This window comes from Enoplosus armatus, chromosome 15 (genome assembly GCF_043641665.1).
Source record: "Enoplosus armatus isolate fEnoArm2 chromosome 15, fEnoArm2.hap1, whole genome shotgun sequence".
NCBI classification, from domain to species: domain Eukaryota; kingdom Metazoa; phylum Chordata; class Actinopteri; order Centrarchiformes; family Enoplosidae; genus Enoplosus; species Enoplosus armatus.
The window spans coordinates 22,832,041-22,850,300 of record NC_092194.1 but is presented as its reverse complement, the minus strand read 5'-3'; the positions used below and the strand labels follow the sequence as shown (position 1 = coordinate 22,850,300).

Below are 18,260 nucleotides of genomic sequence, written 5' to 3'. Positions count from 1 at the left end.
CATTTAAAAAAACTGTATACTAAATATTTACAGCGGTCATCAGCGAGTTACTGATGTAATAGCACAAAAAACATGACCTTTCGCAAAGCCACAATAGCACCTCTTAAACTCGGCATACCTGTCATGCGACAAGCAGTGCGTATATAAATGCAAATTAAACTTTTGTACAGTATTAGACCTCTCTTTCCGGTCATTTCGGTCAAATAGTTTTCGCATAGGAACGCGGGGGCAAACCATGCAAACCGGTGTAGTTGTTTAGATTTTATGTAGATTAACAGATGCTTATGAGAAAATATATTATAAATTATGATGGTTTCCAACATATAATTAACTTTTATAAACAAGGCGATGTTAACTCTTAAGATTTTTGAATGGAGTTTGGTGTGCAGATCGTCAGCACGTATTAGGGCAGGGCTTCCTTGAGTGTCGGTACAGACAAGGAAGCCCACTCAGCCTATAGTGACGCGCCGCTGCTGGGATCAAACCGCGCGAGGCCAATCGCGATCTCCAGTGGCTGGTTTTTCTTTTGAACTCACCACTGATTGGACAATTACACACCAGATGCCGTCATTTCCCTCGTGGCGCCGCTTTCGTATCGACCAATAGTGACGCCAGAAGAAGTATGTCCTATTACAATCGAAGAATCGCTCGACCAATCAGATTTCTCCGTTGTCACCATCGCTGACACACCAGCCAATCGCGTGCCGGGAAACAGAGCTCGGGGCTCAACAGCTTGTTGTTCGTGTATCGCTTTGCAACCGGAGCGAGAGGGGAAGCAACCGCGTCCGTGAATGTAAGTATAAAAATCTTAACATTCTGTCCTGAACCAAAGTAAAACTTGTAACGGTTAAAATCAGCGGCAGGTCGGGGACAGAAACCTGGGTGGATGTCACCGGAGAGGCCCGGAGGTCTCCAGTTAGTCGTTGTTGTATCGAGCTGGCTGTGAATTGAATGGCAGCGGCAGTCGGCTTGTTTTTGCAGTGAAGAAATGTGAAGCTTCTGCGCCTTTGTGGAACACCACTTATTAAATAAATAAATCCACAACAGTTTTTGTTCCGTCGAATGTCACTCATTCTTATTTAGTTTGATAGAAACTTAGTTGACCTTCGAAACGGGAGCGAATGTTGACACTAGTCGAGCCTCTTCTGCTGTTATCAGACGGTTTAAATCGCCATATGATCCACAAACTAGCTAGTTGAGTCGCTAGTTAGCCAACTAGCTACATGTAGCTCGGGACTGGAGAGTGAAACCCCCCTTGGTTCTCCGCTCTCCCCGCGGCAAACACCGTTTTTTGGACTACTCGTGTCGGGACTCGATTATATATGGTCGGTGCTCTCCCCCAGTAGCTGGTCGCTAGCAAGCGGTTTTGCGCGTGTGTGTGTGTGTGTGTTGGGGGGTAAAGTTAGCCGAGCTAGCAGAGCTGACATGGCGAGCTGTGATGGCGACGTGACTCAGTGGAGCTGGGAGCGGAGCGGGAAGGAACGCTCCTCTCCGGCCGCGCTCTTCGTCCTGGTCCACAGCCGCTCGGTGTCCGCTCAACGACCCGCCGATATTTCATCCACAACCCGCTGAAACCGGCGACTCCACGTTTAGTCGAGATAAAGGTCGCTAGCTAAGTTAGTGTGAGCTGTTTGTGCCACATATTTCATCTGATCCGGGCAGGGAGGAGGGAGGGGGCTGCACCGAGCCAGAAAAGAATGCCTGAGCTAACACAAGTGAGTGGCTAGTCGGCTAGCTTAGCAGTGTTTTACTACCCCAGGACAGCTTCACACTCTCTCCCTGTCTGTCCTCTGTTCTATCGGCAACTTTAATCACAATTCCCGTCCTGTTTGTGTCTTTTAGTGATCTAAAATCTTTCGAGCTGGACTCCCTCAAATAGCCGGAAAGATGAAGGTGAGTGTTTGACCTGCGACACGAACTGAAGACCATGTTCTCAGACTGAGCTCAACGTCTGCACACTGCTGACAGAAAATCCAGCTTTAAAGTTGTCTCTCTTGTCTCTCATTTAATCAGTTTTTGCATTGATGATCACATTGGTGTCACAGTAATGAGCCACTGTTTTCATCAAAGTCAATGGAAGCACAGCACATCATAACACTCAGCAGGGCTGACACGATCAGTTTGTTCATGTATTAGCTGATCAACAGAAAGTTATAAATAATCTATCAATAAGAAATGTAATCAACAGTAAACTGAACATCTCAAACAGGCAGTTTGCATTTTGAGGTATTTTTCTTCTGAGACTCACCTGCACTAGGTATATTCCCTCTGCTGGACTACGAGGGAGAGTTTGGATCATTTCTAAAGATGAGTTTCCTCTTAAATGTAAAAATGATGATTAAGTTGAGGAAGAAACTTGATCTAGCTCCAGCTAAGACCAGCTCAGGCCTTCAGTCAACCTGAACTAGTAACACAAACGCATAACAAGCTTGTGTGCAGACTGATGGACCCTCAAACATTCTAGTACATTCTGGATACATTAATCAACCCTGAACAAAATACGGACAGACAGACTGATTCTGCCGAATCAGACTGGTTAATTCAGACTGGTTTATTTAAACTCTGTTTAAACTCTCTGACCTGCTGTCTGAACTGTGATTAAAACATTAATACTCAGATAAAGTAAAAGAAACTGAACCAGAATCATTTTCAACAAAACATTTTTAATTTGCACATTCAGTGTCTGAACCCTCCAAAGTAAAAGTCTGGAGAAATGTGCATCCTGAATTCAGATATGTGGCGTTCTTTACTCGTCTTTCTGTTTCCCTGAACTCAACACAGCAGGCAGGATATGTCAGTTTTCTCAAATTAACTCCATTGTCCCAAGGATCAGGCTGAGACTTTGTCCCAAGGAAAGAAGTTGCTCTTTCACACAACAGGAGATGGTCCATGTCAGACACATTCTCACCTTCTGGACAGACTCAGTTTGGTTTAGGCGAGGGTGGACCCTGGGCAGAGGAGCATGAGGAGGATTTTTTTTCGTCATTACTTCATGTATTTAGATGTATCCGCAATATCAACGAAAGTGAGGTAAACAATATACAGTCAAGCAGAACAAGTACGAAGCAGCTGGTTAAAGTCCGGCTCAACTGATTCGGACATTTGCGTTCACACAGCTTGTGAACACGGCTTAAGACTGAAACCAGCCGTCACTCTTTGGGCTGTTGTTTCTCAGGGAACAGAATAAAGTGTAACGCCTGCGGCTCCGTGTTGACTACAGCATGATGTCATCACCAGGCTGCTGACGTCAGCCATGGGGAGCTTTGAGTTGTTGACACCTGGTCAGGTGTGTTACGTTCACTAATGCACCACTGGAAACACATTTCTCTGTTGAAGGCCTTCAGACTTCCTGTCCCTGCGGTCAGGGGACCTGGGTCTTTATAGTGACAGTAACAGTCTGTCATCCGTAACCCTAACCTGCAGGTCTGTTGTCATGAGGCTAATGTTAGCGGCTAATGCAGCTAACTATGCTACAAATCACTGCAGCTCCTCTGCTGTGTGCTGCAGTGCATGCTGGGAGTGTGTGTGTCCTGATGTTACTGCTGTGTGTGTGTGTGTGTGTGTGTGTGTGTGTGTGTGCATGCGTGTCCTGATGTTGCTGCTATGTGTGTGTGTGTGCGCGTGTCCTGATGTTGCTGCTGTGTGTGTGTGTGTGTGTGTGTGTGTGTGCGCATTTCCTGATGTTGCTGCTGTGTGTGTGTGTGTTTCAGGCAGCAGACGAGCCTGCCTACCTGACAGTCGGGACGGATGTCAGTGCCAAATACAGAGGAGCCTTCTGTGAGGCCAAGATCAAGACTGTGAAACGCATGGTGAAGGTCAAGGTAAGACCTGCAGGGACGAGGTTCACCTGCAGACAGGAAGTCCAGGTTTAGACCTGGGCATGGTCGACCAGAACTCGCAGAATATTCATGTGGAGGAACACTTCGGCTCAGTGAGACTGGATCTATTTCAAATCTGAGCTGCGACTGACTCCAAAACCACATCAGACCTGAGACATCAGCAGTGTGAAGCGTCCATTATTCAGTCTACGTCGACTCTGTCCTGTCAGAGGGCAAACTGTCCTGCCAGTCAGTCAACAGTCAACTGTACAGGTGTTGTCTTCGTCCGTGGCTTCAACAAACTGTCCAAACTGAGTCGGGGCTGAACCTGTTTCATCATCAAAATGTTACAGAGCAACAGTTTGTCTGAAGCTTAGGTGGATCATGAGTTTGTCCTCGGACTTCAGGTTTATGTCCTCCCAAAGAAAAAAGTTGTTTGTTCAGGACAGAAAGAACAGGACGTCTGTAACTGTGTGTGTCTCATATATTTGGACAAATCAGGTTAATTATAAAGTGCTTTGTAAGTAAATGCAGTCCAAAAAGACTTCAGCTCAGAAGGACCAACATGCTCTCTGTCTCACCACATCCTGTCCACATGTCAGGCAGTAAATCCTTCACCTTCATCCTCTTCGTCTCACTGTGTCCTCAGGTGACTCTGAAAGGTGAAAGTACATCCCAGGTGGTGCAGGACGACCAGGTCAAAGGACCACTGAGGGTATGATGATGATGATGATGATGATGATGATGATGAGTGTGTGTCTGATGTTGTGGCTTCAGCTCTCTGCACTCACTGTCGCCGTGGAAACGGGAAACTATTCCTTTAAGTAAAACTGTGTTGAGAGACTTGATGTCGTGAAATAAACCTTACATATATTGATGAACGACGTTGACTCTGTGTCCTTCAGGTGGGCTCCACTGTGGAGGTGAAGACCAACGAGGGTTTATCCAGCGAGGCCGTCATCGGTAAGCTGACAGACGCCAGCCTCTACACCGTGGGTGAGTCTTTGTTCCGGCCTCCTGATTGGTCCACACTGATTGGTTGCTGATGTTAAATGTTTTTACAGAGAGCTCAGATGTAAAAGCCCAAACGTGGGGCACACGTTTTCCGTGTTGTCAAGTCGTTTTATTTGTACAGACAAAAGTCACAACTCCAAATTTACTACATGAGATCGTCAGAGCCTCGAGTCATGAGGACAACTGACCCTTTAAAGGAAGACAGACAGGCAGTGTTTGGTCTTTACAAACGATGTACGTGTTTATTTACATTTTGAGATTTTTTTTTTGCCACACGCAAATCTAGGGCTCCGCCCCAGGCATAATGTGACCCTGAAAAGAAAGTCTTCATCATCACTACCTTCACTTCGCTGTCAGACTGCAGGTCTGAGATCAGTGTTGATAGAAGTGAAGTGGTGTCCCCTGATGCTGAGACTGGAGACGCTGTGATTGGGAGGAATGATGATGCTGAGAAAAGGTTTCGCTCAATGAGCTGATGCTGTCCTGTGATGTCACATCTGTCTGACCAATCCCCTGCCAGTTTAAATCCAGTCTGATGCCAGTCAGACCCAAGTCCGCCTGGTGAGATTTACTGGCCTGGTGCGGGGACAGGAAGTGGTGTGTGTAGGGTTGTAAACATGAACTGCTGGAGCTACATGGCTAACATGCTAATTCTACAGCGTTTTATTAAACACTTTACTGTCAGCAACGTTGCTGTCCATCACTCTCTGCAGCCAATCAGCATCTCTTCTTCTGCTGTTTGTATTATTTCACCTGCAGTTATAAAACAAGAATATAAACAAATTATATTTCCTGAATGAGCTGGCAGTCCCGCCCCCATCGACATCAGAGAGACTTGACATTTCATAGGTCAAAGTTCAATCAGACTAAAGGAAGTGGGTCAATGGGAAGTTAATTTCAGTCTGACTGGACCATAACTGTGTGTGTGTCTGTGTGTTTCAGTGTTTGATGATGGAGACGAGAAGACTCTTCGTCGTACGTCCCTGTGTCTGAAGGGAGAGAGACATTTTGCAGAAAGTGAGGTGAGTCACATACAGAGGGACTACTTCTCAGGCCAGTACCCTTCCACCAGAGTCTCTCAACTCTAACAATATCTGAATCTAATATTCAAGTATCTTCATAAAATGTCTTGAAGAGATAATCATCATCCCACTCCCTCTCTCAGACGTTGGACCAGCTGCCGTTGACAAACCCAGAACATTTCGGCACCCCGGTCATCGGCAAGAAGTCAAACCGTGGTGGGCGGCGTTCGTCCCAGGCTGTGTGAGTGTGCTGTTTTTAAGCTTCATGTACAAACAAAGCTGGTTGAACCAGCGATAACTAGAGTACACGTAGCCAGTAGCTAGTGTATATAGCAATAGCTGTGACTGTAGGCATTAGGATTTCAGGTTGTGCGTCTGTCTGTCCGTCACTGTGACCTCACAAAACGCATTTACTGCATAATTGATGCAGTAATTATGACAGAATTTCACAGAGATGTTTAATGGGAAACAACAAGACTGTGTACATAAAGATGGCCGACGCATCTCCACTTCCTCCCACTGTATAAAAAGGTCCCGCTCAGACACCCGTCCGACCCAATCGCGAGCACACCACAGTCAATCACAGCTGTCAATCATCACTCAGAGGTCAAAGGTCACTGTGACCTCAATAGGTTTTTAGCCATAATTGAATTGGGCGACTCCAGATGTCACACACATGTTGACTGTGATGACTCAATGACACAGTCCGGCTGTCCTCCATCTCGTCCGTCCTGCCTTTCACTTCTTGCCTCATTCTGAGTCACGTGACCGTAAACAAGGCGTTGGAGCACCGAGCTAACCGTGACACTGAGTTTCAGCTCATAGAGACGCTTCACATCTAAACCTGAGAAAACAAAGGCAGCACGTTCTGTGGAGCTCTGGAAGAATCCATCTTTACACAGTAATCAAGGACGTGTTCCTGTTTACACATCTATGATAATCCTTCATTGATCACTTTGTATATTCACTGGAGTCAAACATACGTATCATCAATATGATCATAACTTCCATTCAGTAGACAGATGCCTTCACTGCAGATATTATGAGTCTTAATGATCTGCACTCTTTGAGTTTCAGTTGTTCTTGCCTTTAGTTTATTTTAATTTATAAGGGACATGAAAGGATTTGGATTCAATTCTGGATTCCTAATAAATAAAATGCTGTAGCTTCTGTTGGTGTTTGTCATTGAAACCAGTGAAAGCTGAAGACCAGACGCTGCTACCAAAAAGATCTGAACCAGAACCGGCTTCACCCACCTCCACTGGCCCAATGTGAAGACCAGGGTCACTGTGATGTTCACTATAAATTGGAATACTGAGTCTGTCTGTCTGTCTCAGGGCTGATGAGGAGAATGAGTCTTCGTCCAGTGAGGATGAGGAGGACGACAGGAGGAGGCTGAATGATGAACTGCTGGGAAAAGTCTGTAGCATTGAGAACGAGGATGAACCTGGGAGCTGGTACCTGGCTCTGGTAAACACACACACACACACACACAAACTGATCTGTTCTGATCATCAAAGATATTGATGATGTTATTGATCCATGTATAAAGTGATCACTGTTGTGGATGTGTTTGAGGAGTCACTCAGGTGTGTGTGTCCTGCAGGTGGTGTCTCCCAGCTGTAATGATGAGCTGGTGGTGAAGAAGGATCAGTGTCTGGTCAGAGCCTTCAGCGACTCCAAGTTGTGAGTTTACTTTGATTATTGATCTTTGATCAGAAACGGATCATCTGTGTCTCACCCTCCTGTTTCCTGTCCTGCAGCTACACGGTGGCAAGGAGACACGTCCACGCCATCAACTCCATCGGCAGTGCCAAGTCTGAGTTCTCCAGCAGGAGAGGTGAGGCACTACACCTCCCACAATGCACCTGGGCACTTTTCTTACAACTTTTTATCACATTTTTTCTTCTTACCCCCTGCTGCTTCCTCTCTTTCCTCCTCCTCCAGGTTTTGAAGCAGCTGAGATGTTCCTGCGGAGCAGGGAGGTTCCAGATGTGTGGAAGATGGACATGAGTCAGATTCTGGACTCGTCCTCCAGTGATGATGATGAGGATGAAGAGGAGAAAGAGAGTGAGGAGGATGAGGAGGATGAAGAGGAGAAGAAAAAGAAGAAACACATAAAGGAAGAGGTGGGGGTCTGATGTGAGAGACCAGGTGTGACTGATGCTGCTTTGGGGGGTGAGATGCTTACCTGTCTGTGTGTCTGTCTGTCCAGCCGGAGGAGGAGCTGGATCCGGAGGAGAGAGACCACTTCCTGCAGCAGCTCTACAAGTTCATGGAGGACAGAGGTGAGTCTCTGGTTAACTGGAGCTGGTAGAGAAACTAACTCTCACACTGTACAGCCCCCCCCCCCCCCCCCCCCCCCCCCCAGGGCCATAGTCCAGTGTAGAAGTACTGGTTGGTTTATGGGAGTCTGGGCATAATGGGCTGCAGGGAGCGTGTGTTTGTGGTGGGTCTATAGTTCAGAGTGACAGGAGGTCAAACCCTGCCTGCTGTCTCACCTCCACACACCTGTTTGGTGTTTCTGGAAAATCAATAGTGACAGTTTGGAAAATTATATTTATTAGATGAATTTATTAATTCAGTCAGACAACATATGAAAAACATGCTGCCACAACAACACCAGTAACAAACAGCTGAGTGGCTCAGCAGAGGACACTGGTCTGTATGTCTGACTGTCTGTCTGTCTCACTGTCCATCAGGGACCCCCATCAACAAGCCTCCAGTGTTGGGTTATAAGGACCTGAACCTCTTCAAGCTCTTCAGGCTAGTCTTTCACCTGGGAGGCTGCCACAAGGTGAGCTCTGTCTGTCTGTCTCTCTCTCTCTGTCTCTGTCTGTCACTGTTTATCTCTGTGTGTCTCTGTCTGTCTCTCTGTGTGTGTCTGTCTGTCTCTTTGTCTGTGTGTGTGTGTGTCTCTTTGTCTGTGTGTGTGTGTGTGTGTCTCTCTCTCTCTGTGTGTGTGTATCTGTCTGTCTCTCTGTCTCTTTGTCTCTCTCTCTCTATCTGTCTCTCTGTGTCTCTGTCTGTCTCTGTGTGTGTCTCTCTGTGTCTGTCTGTCTGTCTGTCTCTCTGTGTGTGTGTGTCTCTCTCTCTGTGTCTGTCTGTCTCTTTGTCTCTCTCTTTGTCTCTCTCTATCTGTCTGTCTCTGTGTCTCTCTGTCTTTTTGTCTCTGTTTCTCTCTGTGTCTGTCTGTCTGTCTCTTTGTCTCTCTCTGTCTCTTTTGTCTCTCTCCGCCTCTCTCTCTGCCTCTCTATCTCTCTCTGTCTGTCTGTCTGTCTCTGTGTGTGTCTCTCTGTCTCTCTCTCTTTCTTTCTGTGTCTGTCTGTCTCTTTGTCTCTCCGTGAGCTCAGTGGGTCATGTGACCTGCTGGGAAATGTTTTGCATGTGGGGCTGAAGTCCCGTGATGTCACTTCCTCTTGGCTGAGCAGAGCCTGAGGACAGAGACAGGATGTGACTCTGTTCTTCTGTGTGTGTTGTAGATTGAGTCTGGGACCGTCTGGAAGCAGGTCTACATGGATCTGGGGATCCCCGTCCTTAACTCTGCTGCATCCTACAACGTCAAGACGGCCTACAGGAAGTAAGAACACACCTGCTCCCTTCACCTGGTTCCACCTGACTGTCCTGTTAAGTTAATTAATCACTTTGAGCACAGACACAAAGTCCACTCATTGCTCAGCAGCCAGGTAGACACGGACCAGGACCAGACACACCTCAGATCAGTGTGTCCACCTCATGTTGAATCCAGTGATCACATGAAAGAAGTCTGGAGTGGAGCTGCACCGATCAATGGGCCAATATATCTGTCAGCTGATCAATAAATGTCAAATATTTGTTTATGCTAGTCCTGATCAGTGTGTTTCTGAGTCTCAGGATCCTGGGAGGTTTGTTCATGTTTAAAAGGTGACTGATGGCAGGTCAGTCGATATCAGATGTGTAAATATCTCTCTGTCAGTCAGTCTGTTGCTGAACAGCAGTCACCGTTCTGAGGGGAGATGACCTTCTGTGCTCGTTGTAATAACTTGATGCGGCCTCGCTACCTCAGAATGTGCCGGGTCAGCTTCACTTTGACCAGGCTGGCCTCTCTGGATCCGTTTCCCATCAGCCCCCTGGTTTGTTGACGCTGTCATTTGTGTCATCAGGTACCTGTACGGTTTTGAGGAGTACTGCCGCTCAGCCTCCATCACCTTCAGGACCATCCATCACAACAACCCCCGCCCTCCCACCACACCAACCAATCAGAAGCAGACGGGGGCGGAGCTTAAAGAGTCCTCCTCACCACCGGTGAAGGCGGAGTCTGTCGATGACAAGCTGGAGGAGGCGGAGTTCGAGAGTGAGAGCGAGAAGGAGGAGGTGAAGGAGAGACAGTCGTCCCCGAGGGTGAGACAACAAACACTGAACCAGGTCTCCTCCTGGATCTTGCTGACATGGAGCTGCTGTCCCTCTTTTAGTGTCTGTGTGTTTCTCTTGAAGACAGTGTTGGTATCCATCAGTCAGGGTTCAGAACAGCTGAGTGAACTGAACTGTTTTCTGATCTGCGAAGTGCATCAGGATCATGAGGAAACGTACCTGTGAAGGTTCCAGAAACCTGGTTTCTGTTATCGGGGTCTGGGATTAGAGAAACCTGATTTCTTCAAATAGAATTCTGTGATTAGAAACCCTGTTTCCTGTTTACATGGCAGTTAGTGGTGTTTGAGGTTAGTGTGGAGGAGAAAGCTGATTACTGACCTGCTGCGTGTAAACTGGTTTACAATAACCTGGTTTCTACGGTGCACGTGAAGATGTAGGAGACACGATGCAACAACAGCTGTAATAATAACTTAGTTTGTGGTCATCTGTCCAACTCCAACTTCCGTTACTGAGTCCGTCTGTCCATCTGTGTTTTAGGGAAGGAGGAGGTGTATGGGCAGTCAGGTGAATGCAGAGAGAGAGTCGCCCTCCAGACCAGAGAAAAGAGGAGGAGGAGGAAACGTTGAGGAGCAGAGGGAGATGAGAAGACGCAGCAACAGAAGAATGGACGACTCGGAGAAAGGTTCTGAGGAGGATGATGAGGAGGATGATGATGAAGAGGAGGAGGAGATTGAGAGGAGGAGAGGAGACAGGTGAGACTGAAACAAACGGTTAGTAATAAGTAATGTGTACAGAAGTTTTTATTATCATTATACTGCATGTATTATATTGTTGGATTATCAGCATTGATGCATTAAATTATATGAAGTATTTGAATGTTGTAGCTCCTGGAGATGGAGCCCGTTTTAAATACAATACAGGTTACAATAAGTAACCAGTAACTCCAGCTGTGAGATAAATGTAGCGAGGTGTGAAGTAGTAGAAAATTAGCTACTTAACATTACATGTAGTACGTAAATGTACTTAGTTACTTTCCACTGCTGAAAACTACTGAAATGATCTGCTAACCTGGGAGCCTTAGAGACTCGACTCAGGGCACAAGCGCGTCTCTGTGAAATTAAACTGTGTGTGTGTGTGTGTGTGTGTGTGTCAGGAGTGAGGGTGAGGAGGACGATGACTCTTTGACAGGGACGAAGGTCAGGGTGAAGTACGGCAGAGGAAAGACTCAGAAGATCTATGAGGCTCACATCAAGAAGACAGACGTGGATAACGGAGAGCAGTTCTACCTGGTTCACTACTTTGGCTGGAACGTCAGGTGAGTGTCTGATGGTTTTACCACATTTGAAGATGTTTGTAGAGTTGGAGGCTGTCCTGACACAGGTGTGTCTGATCCACAGGTACGATGAGTGGGTGAAGGCCGATCGGATCATCTGGCCCGTGGAGAAAGGAACAAAGAAGAGACAGAGGAAGAAGGTGAAGGTGAGATCAGTGTGGTCATGTGACCCACCGAAGGAGGAGTGACGATGCTGGACTGAAGTCCTGTGATGTCACTTCCTCTTACCTGTCTGCGACAGAGGGTGGGGGCGGAGTTCGTTTGACAGACAAGAGTTTTGTTTACATTCGATGTTTCTCACTAAAACTTGACCCGCATCCTAACGAGGTCTAACGAACACCTTCAGTACTTCCATCCATGTTTAGATCAGTGGAATCAAAGCAAACGGGGACCCACGTGGACGCGGTAGAGCTACTAGAGGTCAGAACTTCCTCAGGGTTCCTTCAGGTTCTCCTGGCTTGACCGTTACTATCGCATGCAGCTCCTCCGTTTGGCAAACACCCAGAATCACCATAGCAACAATCCCAAACACCCTAGCAACCACCTAGCAACATCCAGCCAAACACTGAACACTACTCACACTAGTAACCGGATTTAGCAACCACCTGGAAAGCCACATTCACCACCCAGGTGTGTGCACAGTGAAGGTCTCCTGACACTCCTATCAGAGAATTACTATTACTACCACGGTTTGTTCTTTTTGTTTGTTGAGGAGGGTCCGCCTCAGACAGACAGGCCGTATCACTGTGTCAGGCTCAATGGGGTATTAGCAATATGTTAACATCTACCTGCCCTGTAACATCCCAGCAGTCTTAACGACCACTTGGTTGTTGTTGCTCCTTGGACTCATCGAGCAGCAGACTGCAGAATCCAACAACATGGCTGCTGCTGTTGTTGCTGCGTGGTGATGCACTTAAACCTAAAACTCGTGTCCTCACTGTGTCCGTCTGTCTCCTCAACAGAACAAAGACAAGGAGGAGCCCGAGAAGGAGCGAGACAAAGACGAAGAGAAGACGCCATCGATGCTGGTGAAGCCTACAGGAGCGAAGCGTGGTCGTCCTCAGATCAGGACCACGCCCACCGGCTCGGCAGGACGCAGCGTCTCTAAAACACCCAGCAGTGAGGGACGGTCCAACGGCAAGAGCATCAGGATGGAGACGCCATCCAACATAGCCAACGGAGACAGTAAGAGACACCGATAATGAGTACCTGAAAAGATGAACTGATCATTGGCAACTCATTTTCTGTCAATTGATTAATCAGTTAATTGACTTGTTTTCACACCAAAAATGAGGCAGTTGAACATGCAGGAGGAGGGGTCGGCTGCTTCACTTTGCAGGTGTGTTTATTAGGACAGATGTGTGTCCTGCTGTCTGTCCTCTGACGTGTCATCCTCTCTGCAGACACTCCTCGCAGGAGAACCAGGAGAACGTCGGGTATGTACGACTCTGACCGAGCGTCCAACGGTGAGAACAACTCTACTTCCTGTTTCTGTTTCTGTTTTCTGTTTCCTGTCCCGTTTAGTGATGAGTAACTAACCAGTCCACTCCTCCGTCTCCCTGCAGAGGAGTCTGGGAACTCGTCAGAGGACAGCGAATCAGAAGACCCGACTGACAAAAAGCCGTCTCCATGGCGAGGGAGAACTGAAGCCCCGCCCTGCCAGGAGCCAGAGGAGGAGCCAGAGGAGGAGCAGGAGGAGGTGAAGGAGGAGACGAGTGAGGACACTAGTGTCACAATGGCCACTGACAACACTGTCGCCATGGCAACAGCAGGTCAGCTGCCTGCCGCAACTGCACCGCCGTGTCCCAGCATGCCTCTGGAGAAAGCTGATAAACTCCTGAGCCAATCAGAAAGGAAGGAGGCAGAGCAGGGGGAGGAGCCTGCTGTAGAAGCTGCCATGTTGCCCGCTCACCTGAACAAGGAGAACAAAACGTCTGCGGTGCAGGAGCGAGTCATGAAGATGGCGTCTGTCCAAGAGAAAAACAAGATGTCTCCTGGACAGGAAGTGCTCACAAAGACGTCCCCCCGCAGAACGTCTCCTCCCCCCGACAAGATCAACAAGATTTCTCCTGAGAAGCAGTCGCAGGTGTCCTCCCCTCAACCCGCCCCTGCAGAGGAGGACGACAGCAGGTCCACTCCTCTGTCCTCCCCCAGGGTCAAAGGTCGCAGGGCCAACCTCAGGGAGACAGGATGTGAAACTCCTCCCAGAATCTCCCTCTGTGCTCCCAGCCCCGCCCCTGCTGCCAGCCCCTCCCACATGGGGGCGCTGTCGTCTCCTCCTCGCAGCATCCTGAAGAGACAGGACGAGCCCATGGTAGTGCTTCACTGCCTCCCCACACAGCGCCTCCCCCCTGAGTCTCCCACCGTGGACTCAGACACGGACTCCGCCACCGAGGAGGAGGAGGAGGAGGTGGGGTTACCCGAGGAGAGGAGCAGCTCCACACTGAAACGTAAGGCAGCAGAGCAGCGAGCAGCAGACAAGAAGCTCCGTCCTGACAGGAGGCAGGAGGAGGCCGCCTCCCCCAAAACCCCCCCTGCCCTGCCCAAGATGGCTGCCGGAACTTCACCAAAAACCCTCCCCTCACCTCTCCACAGGGGGGAGTCAGAGAGGAGGAGCGAGGGAGTGATGAAGGCAGAGGAGTGGCCCTGCCCTGTGGAGCAGACACCGAGGGAGGTGTCGGAGGAGCGTCTGACGGGCGGAGCCACAAAGGAGCTTGAGGTGCATGCTGGGACGTCTCCCTCGACTGTGGAGGCCCTGGGACCCGCCCCCCCCGATGAGGAACTGGAGCCACAGATCGGCCCAGAAGCACTGGTCTGCCACGAGGTGGACCTGGATGACCCGGACGAGAAGGAGAAGCCTAGCCCTGCCCCAGAGCACCTCCTCCTGATGATGAGGGAGCCACAACATGCCCCACCCCCGCTGCCTAACCTCCTCCACACCTCCCTCCACTCCCCCCACCTCCCCCAGCCTCAGGTCAGGCCCTTCCTGCCAGCCGCCACTCCCAGCTCTGCCCCCTGCCCCGAAGAGCTCCACCCAGCCAGGAGCGCCACTGAGGAGGAGACAGGAGCATTGAGGGGGGAGCAGGAGGGAGACTCCAGCCCTGGGTTTGATTGCAGCGCCTCCTCCTCCACCACCTCCCTGCTGTCATTGCAGGAGACCAAAGACAGAGGTAAGACCAGAGACCTGTATGAGGTGTGAACAGTGCCACAGGTAACTGGCTGTCATGTGACTCGTGATAAAGGGGTTCTGCTGGTCCGCTTCAGGACATTGCAACAGTTCACTGATAACATCACGTTGTATCAGGTGGTTACCAGGCGACGTACTTTAGTTCACGTGTCAGAGCTCCACATAGTCCTCTGGTAATCTTTGGATTGGCACATTCCACACTTCATAGCCCTTCTGAGACCAGACCAGGACTCGCCTGGTCTCCTGTAGTCCCACTGCCTGGACAGAGCCTGATTGGTTAGTTGTAGTGAGTGACCTGTGTGACCTTTGACCCCTCAGGTCAGAAGAGGGTGATGGACTGTAACTCGAGTCCGACGGCCAAGAAACAGAAACGCAACCAGAAGCGACCGCAGACACCTGGGAAGGTGGAGAAGAACGGAGCAGGTGAGCAGACTGTGTGTGTGTGATGTCACAGGTGATGGGCGGAGTTAACAGAGGTGAGGCGTTTCCTGACTTTGGAGCCAGAAGTTGTCAAAACAATGTCAAGGTCCACTTACTAATTTACTTAGATATGACATGATCCATACGCCCGGCTCGTTAACTGCCATCAGTGAACAGCTGTGTTGTTGCACAGAGTGGTTCAGTCCAGAGACCCGTCTCCTGGTCTTCATTAGCAATAGGTCATTAAAAATAATCTCTCTGTCTGTCTCTCTCTCTCTGTCTTTCTCTGTCTCTCTGTCCCCCCAGGTCACAGCAGTGACAGTGAGGACCAGTCTCGTGTGTCTCTGTCTCAGAAGTCTCAGAAGTCTCGTTGTCCTGGTTTGTCGTCTCCGTCCTGTCACAGCAAAGACAAACAGAACTTGTCACCTCAGAGGACATACAAGTGGACCTTCCAGCTCGGTGAGTGACTCCTCATGTTGACTTCAGTGTCTTTAAGGGTCCAACTGTCTTTAGTCTTTTGTCTGTCTGTGGGAGCAGAAACAGCTGGTATAACCCGGTCCTCTCCCCCCTCCCTCAGATGAGTTGGACAGCATGTCGAGCACAGAGAGGATCTCCTTCCTGCAGGAGAAGCTGCAGGACATCAGGAAGTACTACATGACCCTGAAGTCAGAGGTGGCGTCCATCGACAGACGCAGGAAGAGACTAAAAAAGAAGGAGAGAGAAGGTGGGAGACGCACTGCATGCTGGGAAACCACACAGTAGTTTGTATTAACGTAGAGGTTCAGAACAGAACAGGACTCCTCTGAACCTGTCCTCTGTAGACCAGGTCCCCTCCGGCTGTGGGACAAAACACTGAAGCGATTTGCTAGTTGAAGTATTTGTCTGATGGTTTAACAGTTTAACAGGGAATCAGTCAGCGCCGCTAACAGAAGAAGTGTCTCTGTCTCCTTCAGTGTCCAACACGACGGCGTCCACCTCGTCGGGCTCCTCGGACACAGGAATGAGTCCGTCCTCGGCCTCGCCCACTCAGAACACCGTCGCTGTGGAGTGCAGGTGATGACACGCCTACCCAGGCCCCGCCCACTCCCGCATCATCACCTGCTCAGCCCGTCCCCTTCCTGCCACAGACTCCGCCCACTCAGCCAGCTCTCAGGGCATGATGGGAAAAAAAACAATAAAAACCTCCCTCCAAGTCTGAGCTCTGACTGACGCAGTGGCTGATGGGAGGGGGGCAGTACCACCTGACCTTATCCCCGCCCCCTCACCTATGGACAGAGTTCCTGTTTCAGGAGACAAACGTGACCGAAAAATCTGCCGTCTGTTCAGCCGCCACAGAGCACTTCTTTATTTCCCACCTTTGGTGTGTCTCCTAATTTCAAAATAATGTGACAGGTTATTTTGGGGGGGGGGGTCAGAGGTCACTGGTTTAGTGAATTTCCTTTAAGGTGGAACAGAAACAGGAAACAGATTCCTGACGCAGCACAGCTCATTATGCAAAATGTTTTCTTTCTTTTTCGTTGACACAATTTTTTAAAGAAAAGATAAAAATAAGTTTCCTGACTTCCTGCTGTGAGTGTTTTGGGCCTTTTTATATAGAATCAGAGCTTTTATTTTGGTAAAAACAAACAAAAAAATCCAAAAAGTTTCTGACGTCACGGCGGGAGAGAAAATGAAATATTTGTAGTGATGAACCTTTTTTGTTTTTGTGTAAAATAATTAAAATGAAGCTTATTTATTCAGTTAGTGAACTGTGTGTGTGTGTGTGTGTGTGTGTGTGTGTGTGTGTGTGTGTGTGTGTGTGTGTGTGTGTGTGTGTGGAAGATCATTAATGCCAGAAAAAAAGATGAAGTTAGGAATGTAAATCTCCTCATTGGGATGAACTGGTGGTTTACAGATTGTGACTCAGTTAATTTGATTGAATAAATTGAAATTAGACTCTGATCACTTTGAATGACTTCCTCAGCAGAAGTTTGGATAGTTTTAATTCTATTCAGTACTTCATTGTGATTTCTTTTTGTCTGTCAGTGGTGACTAGCTGTGACTCAGTAAATCTCATCAGAGTAGACATCATGACTTCTGGATCATATCTGTGACGCCGTCTTAAATACCTTCATTTTGACTTTGTTAGATTTATAGGATTTAGATTCCTTATATTGGTCATCCGTTGTCTTCTTCTCTGGCTGATTTGGTCTTCCATATCTTCGCTCCTGGAGGATCTCTGCTGCACTTCTTCCTCTTCCTCCCTGATTCTTCTTCTGTGGTTTCCTCTGTGTGTGGCTGCGACAGACGGCTGTTTTCAGCTCCGGAACATTTTTCTTTGTTTTGTACATAAAAGTTCTGAGTAAAGAAAAGAATAAAACCACACTATGTATTTGAAAACTACATTTTACACGCCTGTAAAGAATGATTTATAATATTTTTTAAGAGAAGCCTGTTTGTACTGTTGTATTATGAACTCCTCAGTTGTTGTTTTTTTTTTTTCTATGTGGTGTTTTGCTAGCGGCGTTTCGAGAGCGACGACTGTAAATACAGAAACACACACTTCCTCCGGAGAACAGCAGCCATGTTGGAACTGTGTGGACAATAAACAGAGCTCTCTGTTTCTAATAAAGTTTTTAAATATGTTTCCATGAGTCCTGATCCTGATCTTCCTCCCAAACTGAGACCGCCTCACCTCAGAGAGAAAACAGGAAGGCACCGTTCAGGTGCTCCTCGTCAACATGTTCAACGTTTAGTGAAATCCTCTTCTCTTCCCCTCGGAGAGTCAGAGGTTCAGATTGATGAAGCCGCAGCAGCTGCTTAGCTAAGCTAACATAACTTGATCAGAGATTTTCCTTTGACAAGTCTCAACAATGAGAAATGCTCGTTTAATACACCTTTAAACAAACGGACCTAAAACTGTTTCAGTGTCTGACGGGTCTGAGTTCAGCTCAGTTCAGGTCTCAGAGGGAACATGAGCCTGTAGATGATCTATCGTCGCCCTGATGGCAGTAACTGGAAGGATTGGTGGAGGGGGGTCCTACTTGATCAGAGTGGCTTTCCTGGCCACTGACTGGGTGAGCGGTTCAGATCAGGGAGTTCGGGGTGAACCAATGATTCTGCTGGTCAGTCGTGAG

General features: G+C 48.4%; 1 protein-coding gene across 2 annotated transcripts; it reads left to right on the top strand.

The window, feature by feature from the left end:
- The first annotated feature begins 759 nt into the window (after window positions 1-759).
- Window positions 760-17,768, top strand: arid4a (AT-rich interactive domain 4A). Of its 2 annotated transcripts, none has more exons than XM_070920011.1 (25): window positions 760-793; window positions 1,843-1,893; window positions 3,711-3,821; window positions 4,468-4,533; window positions 4,724-4,814; window positions 5,775-5,854; window positions 5,998-6,095; window positions 7,192-7,324; window positions 7,461-7,540; window positions 7,618-7,694; window positions 7,802-7,983; window positions 8,070-8,142; window positions 8,557-8,651; window positions 9,337-9,434; window positions 9,997-10,234; window positions 10,742-10,956; window positions 11,358-11,519; window positions 11,602-11,677; window positions 12,500-12,722; window positions 12,941-13,003; window positions 13,103-14,707; window positions 15,043-15,147; window positions 15,451-15,603; window positions 15,722-15,868; window positions 16,098-17,768. In XM_070920011.1, the coding sequence occupies exons 2-25, from the start codon at window positions 1,888-1,890 to the stop codon at window positions 16,199-16,201; spliced, it is 4,281 nt and encodes a 1,426-aa protein (XP_070776112.1). In that variant the 5' UTR covers window positions 760-793; window positions 1,843-1,887; the 3' UTR covers window positions 16,202-17,768. The 2 variants fall into 2 exon arrangements, with proteins under 2 accessions (XP_070776112.1, XP_070776111.1); XM_070920010.1 differs by having other exon boundaries at window positions 11,602-11,683.
- The last annotated feature ends 492 nt before the right edge of the window (window positions 17,769-18,260 follow it).

What these genes read in the sequence shown, in the direction of transcription:
- arid4a (XM_070920010.1), top strand. An exon ending in GCCTTCAGCGACTCCAAGTT is followed by an intron (nt 7,541 to 7,617) that starts GTGAGTTTACTT and finishes CCTGTCCTGCAG; the next exon opens with CTACACGGTGGCAAGGAGAC. An exon ending in TACTTTGGCTGGAACGTCAG is followed by an intron (nt 11,520 to 11,601) that starts GTGAGTGTCTGA and finishes TCTGATCCACAG; the next exon opens with GTACGATGAGTGGGTGAAGG.